Source organism: Prorops nasuta, unplaced genomic scaffold, assembly GCF_024137725.1.
Source record: "Prorops nasuta isolate Cenicafe-Biocafe unplaced genomic scaffold, Cenicafe_Pnas_1.2 PNAS00004, whole genome shotgun sequence".
In the NCBI taxonomy this organism is placed as follows: Eukaryota; Metazoa; Arthropoda; class Insecta; order Hymenoptera; family Bethylidae; genus Prorops; species Prorops nasuta.
In genome coordinates, this window is record NW_027116801.1 from 3,775,717 (window position 1) to 3,781,716 (window position 6,000).

The 6,000-nt window shown below is 46.6% G+C and overlaps 1 protein-coding gene across 1 annotated transcript in view; it reads right to left on the reverse strand.

The window, feature by feature from the left end:
- The window catches only part of sli (slit guidance ligand), a 224,519-nt gene extending 222,887 nt beyond the window's left edge, over positions 1-1,632 (reverse strand). Inside the window, exon 1 of the mRNA XM_066726382.1 lies at positions 586-1,632. Within this exon, the coding sequence (XP_066582479.1) occupies positions 586-878 (293 nt within the window). The 5' untranslated portion in view covers positions 879-1,632. The remainder of the gene's footprint in view (positions 1-585) is intronic.
- Positions 1,633-6,000: the final 4,368 nt, after the last annotated feature.

Below are 6,000 nucleotides of genomic sequence, written 5' to 3' on the forward strand. Positions count from 1 at the left end.
AAGATGAGAAAATAAATCGACCGGGCGAATCCACTTTTTCGTCTCTTTTCCGCTAAATTATGCTCCGAGCGTTGTGTAAGATCGACCGGTGAATTTCTGGAACGTCGGCATAATTAAACAAATCAGTGTATTCGAGGATCCGAGAGGGGAAGGAAAAATACTGCAGCGCGTTTCTCGCTGAATTATGTACGGTGGACGGATAATCGATGTATTAAATATTGACAATAAATTCAGCCTGCAGGAACCAAGGGCTAATTAATGCCGGGCAATTCGCGCGTGTTTAACATGCCGACGACGCTGGCGAGGAAGGCAGAAATAATTAAATCTCAAATATTAGTGTCGATCCGTGAAAGCTGTAGCAGCGGGAGCTGGCAAAAAAGGCAAAGCTATAAAAATCCCCAGCTACACACTAATGTATGCTAATGCCTTCTGAAGATGGATCATCCGAGTTTGTCTCTCGGCCAGTAAATATTCCATGTTTCTATTTCAAGCACGGAGAACGATCGATGTGGTCGACCGAAGCTAAATCCTGCATTTTTATAGCTTCGATTACGCGGAGATTTATGAAGCTGGAAAGGTACTTACAGTTTTTCGCCAAGGAGAAGAGACGTGAGGTCCCCGGGAATCTGCGTGAGTCCACGATGAGAGCAGTCGACTTCTTGTCCGTCGCAGGAGCAGGCCCAAGGACACCTCGATGCGTTAAGGTCCTCCATGGTACCGGCCATGTTACCAAGGCCAAAGCTGCCGATTCCGGTACCATGAGAGGCGCCGCTACCAAGAACCGAGAGGATCAGCAAGAGTCCCCATGCACACACTACCGAACCGCAGCTGACCCCGAGCAACCTCAGCGACCAGGAAGGCGTCATGGCACGTGCCATAGTGAAAACTTTGCGGTTGATGTCCTTCAAACGACGATTCGGTCCTTCGAGGATGCTGGCAAAATTAGCCGCGTTGCTCTTGGGCCGATTATTGTTACCCTCGGGTACCCTTGCACCGGTCGTTACACGAGCCGCTGGATCCGCGTTGGCAATTCTACCACTGGACTCCAGGAAGATCGAAATCTCGTGACCTTCGATTGGCGAGCAGCCTAACACTCTGACAGGCTGTAGAATGGAGTCCCTGTTGGTGAAAATCGTTCTGGAATCTTCCAAAGGTTCTAGAGGTCCTCGTCGATGGATTCGCTCGTTCGTTTGTCTATCGAACTTGGAACTTTCCTCCGGAATCAGAGGTTCGCGTGGTTCCTTGAAAGTTTCTTCTTTCCGGTCCCTGTCGAGCTCTTCCTCGTTCAGATTTTTGCTCCTCGCGAGATTCCCAAGTTCGGAATCCGTGCCTATCGAGGAAGAGGCTACCACCTCGGAACAAAGGACTTGACGAGTCCTGTCGCTCTGGGGTCCGTGTTCTTCACGACTTTGACAGGTTTTATCGTCCAGATGAGACGAGTCCTTATGGGGCCCGTGTTTTTGGGCCCCTTCCCCTGCGGGAGGCCCCTCCGAAGACCCGTCCGCCCTCACTAACGCGCCCACCCGTTCCTGCGCATCTTGCAACTCCGCTCTCGCTGACCTTATCTTGATGCTGGAACTCACACGAGATTCAACGTACCCGAACGGGTACGCTTGGCTTAACGGGAATCGATCGTTTCTCTCGATTCCACGTTAATTCGATCATCGACCGTTTTCTGGCGATTTCCCAAGAACCTGCCACGGGAAATCTGATCGAGAGAGATTCTGCCGGATGACTCGTATCCTCCAGTTTGACTTCACCGGCCTCCGCTACGCATTCTTCAGGGACTGTCGGTCAGTGTAGGACCCAAGGGCCGATGCATCACCTGAAATCAGAAACAAATTAATCATCGATAAGTTCGTATCATCATCGTTGTTGAAATTTTTAACCAAAAGAATGAATTTCGATTGGATTCGAGGAATGTCGGCTGAATGGACGCGAAGATTCAGTGGTATCGCATACCCTGGTCTATCGCAAAGGGAAATTCGGGAAGATGTAGTATGGGTAAAAGCGAATCCGGTTATGCGCGGTCCGTATAGGAACGCAATTTTCTTTGGTGAGCTAGACCGGAGTCTCTTACGCGTTACCAAAATGTATACTTCCACTTTTCCGAGAGAGTGGGAAGGGTTATAAAATCGGGGAGTATCGGAAGTACGAGAAAAATATGCTTGGGAGACACAATCAAGGCCTCGAATGCATTCCGCGCACGATCACCGAAGCTTCCTGGCATATTGGAATTTTTCTTCAACGTCTCCTGCACCGTCCCAAAACACTGTTTCCCGTAGTTTCCCGTAAACCTGTGCCCAGCTTGCCTCCTAAACAGGTTGCTGAGCGCACAGTGATTCAACTTGAACAAAGAAATGAGAAAACTGTTTTAAATCAAGCGTAACGTTATCACGTGACGTTATTGCAAACAAGGCGTAAAATCTGTTGATGGTTGGAATACAGAAACGCTCTTCCACGAGATAGGAGAGATAGAAGTAATCTGCGGTTAAATATTTTCTTATCGCCTCGAGGAGGAATATCTATGGCGATAGAGATATCGGAGCAATCATCGACCATACAGAGCATAAAGTAATCGATTGATTGGCGAAGAAGAATAGAGTGGAGGAGGATGGAGAGAAAAAGTGAGACACGTAATATGAACGAAATCACTTAACGCTGAATCGAAGTGGCTTTTACCGATGGTCCCGTGACAAACGGGTCTTGCCCTTTGGTCTGCGCGCCGGGTACATTAAAATTCGTCGAAACCTAATATTCTCTCGGTGAGAGATGACGGGGATCGATAATTCGATTAGTAAGCAGTCGCTCCTCTGCCTTCGGCACCCGTTCACCCAGCACCCGCCCCAACCACCCCCTGACAAAGCAAGCATCTTCCAGAAGGGTGTGTACACCTACGTATATAATATTCTCGAGCACTCTCCTGCGTGCAGCATTGGCCTGTCTCTTCTCTGATGTCGAAGTTAAGATACCAACCCAACCCCTCCCCCTTCACCCTCCAACTTTCGAAACCCTTGCGCCAGCCCCCTCCCCCTTTCGCAGATGCATCCAAAGCTCGTCGTCGAAAAGGGCGGAGGGGGAAATTTCTTGTCAGCTCCTGTTGACCCCTTCGATCCTACGTCTCTTTCAGCGATACTTCGAATTAATTAGCATCGTTAGCGTATATTAATTGAAGCAAAGTAGGGAGCCAATGGCTGGAACCTTTCTGGCATTTTTTCTTCTATACGTCGAACCTTCGTAAAAGATAGAAAAGCCTTCATTTTCGTGAATTAGATTCCTTCCTGCTAATGGACCCGGATCCTACTGTTATTCCGTAGGGTCAAAGTCCTATTGTTTAACTCGTATAGAATTGCCCCGCTATAGACATAGCATATATATACCCTTAAAAATCCTTTTCTCAGCTGTTTCTGCAGTATCCCTATATACATGTATCTTGTTGAATCTGAGATTTTTAAATCGACGCTCACCCCGGTACAGTTTACACCACAAGCGATATACAGCAGTAGAAGAAGCTGCGGATAAAATTGATTCCGCACTGCACGCAATCGTGTCACACTGACAAATGTTTGCCGTCGTGACCTTTATTTGCCAAGCACGCTACGAAGTTGTTTAAAATCAAAGGCAAACATTTATCGGGAAAAATCCATATGGTCCTTGCCCTGGAGAAGATTTAATTCCTTAAACGCACCCTTGCATTGTGAAACTCGAGCGTGGACAAACCTCGCCGCAATTATCAGGTTTTTTTGGAGTTTGTTTTTGTTCTCGAGGTGAAGTGATTCCGAATAACGCTCTGTTGATTCCAAGTCGCGTGGAAAGAGCCACCGAACGTTATAGTGTTTCTCCACTCCTCCTCCTCGCTTCTTTTCACCTTTTTCCTCCTTTCTTCTTTATTTTTCACGCGAGAACCATTGGATGGAACTCGACTAGGCCGCGCGCGGAGACCTTATGGAGGCAAGAAACGCGAGGTATTCCTGAAAAAGCTTGAGTTTGCTTTGGAAGCGGAGATGTTTGGTTAACATGTGTGCCTAATGGACCGTGCGAAATGGATTTTTAAGGTTTTCTTTTTGAGGCGACTCGACTGGATTGCGCGGAGGCGAGTGGGTGGCGATCGAAAATCGATTTTCTACTGTCGCCAAGCATGATACTTGGCTATACGTACTGATCGGAACTCGATGTTCCCATCGCGCTAACGACAAGAATCCCTGTATTCGATATCTGATTTCACACGCTGGATCGTCCTTGACTCTCTCACCCTGCACTAGCACGTCCCTCCTATGATTCACTCGCGACACGGAGAAATTACTCCATGATTTCTTTCCTCTCGCTTTTGCCAGGAAGTACCAAGCGTTCCCTCGTGCAAGAAAAATCCAAGGTCCAACTCTCATTGCTCAACAGTGCTCGGGACAAAGCTCACTCACCTCAACGACATCCAAACGATACTTTATTGAACCAATTTCCAATCGAGCTCTGCTAAAAATTGTATCGCGTTGCGATATATATATATATATATATAAATAAAGCTCGATCAGTTTTTCGAAGAAAATCGATCAATTTAATGGGTTTTTGGTCATCCAATTGTTTCGCGTTGCGAGCATTTATATACTGTACTCACAGATGAGTTTCGATAAAAAAGAAATGTGATTTAGGAAATTGGTTGATGAAAGGGGAAAAGGTCTGACGTGGCTGACGAATATTCTCGTCATATCACGAATTCCAAAAATCCCGAGTGGTTTGAGCGGAAGACCTAGAAAGGAGTGGGGAAGACTGGATATTAGGTTTCCCAATGCGGTTTTCAACCAGCCACTCGATCGACTGATCGCTCGACTTTACCCTGGGGAAATCACACTAGATACGAATTGGCCTCACACCAGGATCTTCCCTTTCACCTTTTCGACGTGCTTAAGAGGACCACGGGTCGTCTCGAGGTGCAGCCTCTGAGTCCGGGACCTGCTTTCTCTCTTCTTCACCCCCCACTCCTTCTTCCTCCCACATCGAAGATGCGAGAGAGGAAAAGGGATAAGAGCGGAACAGCATCACGCAGGACCCTTCGCTATTAATCGGGAAAGGATTTTCCTTCGCCCCGAGGTCCTGAATGTGTCAACTCCTGCCTCTCCAGACTGGATTCCTCCGGGATAAGCCGGGAAGAGATCCTCCGCAAGAACAGACAGAACACACGAGATCCTCCAGGATGAGAGCGAGGGGCAAAACTTCCGCCTCCTCTCTCGCTTTTAATCAACCGAGCACTTTATCCATTCCTAACTGCGAAACTCGTACACTCTATCCCTTTCCATCCTCGGCACTATTTCGCCTCTCGATTCCTCCTCCATTTTTCTCCTAATCTGCATGTCCCGCACTCTTTCGGTTCTTATTTATCTCCTCTATAATGCTCTCGAGGCTTCTTCAACGTGCCGACATTTTTCTTTTTTTCTTCTTCACCAAATTTTTCGCACGACTCGAGATTTCCACGGTTATTTAGCTCGATAAAATCAGCAAACGGATACTTATACGAGCGAGTTTATTAATTAGAGTCGAGAACAGGATTTTATCAGGTGTATCTAAGTTGATCCGAATATATAGAGGCCTCTAAGTAATTACAAGACTACCCGGCCGGCGTCTTTGGCAAAAAACGAACCATCCGCGAAGGAGCTACACATTCTACTGAAATTGATAGGATGCGATGGGGTAATTATAATCTAAGGAACGGCTTAAAAATTGAGAAACATCTTGGAAAGTCAAGAAGAATATCAAACGATTCAGCAGTTGCAGCCAGAGATCCCGTGGAATTCGAGCAGTGAATTACAGGCAGATTCTCTACAACACGTATCAGAGTCTATGCTCGGAAAGTTTTCTTTTGACATAAATGCTCGCAGACTTTGTACGCAGTGCATTTTAAGACGTGTTTTATCCACTATAAATTTGTGTAATTATAAAACTTGCAATTAAAAAGTTTTTTTTCATTTAGCTGAACGCACGTTATTCCAGTGACTTAAAATAACAAAA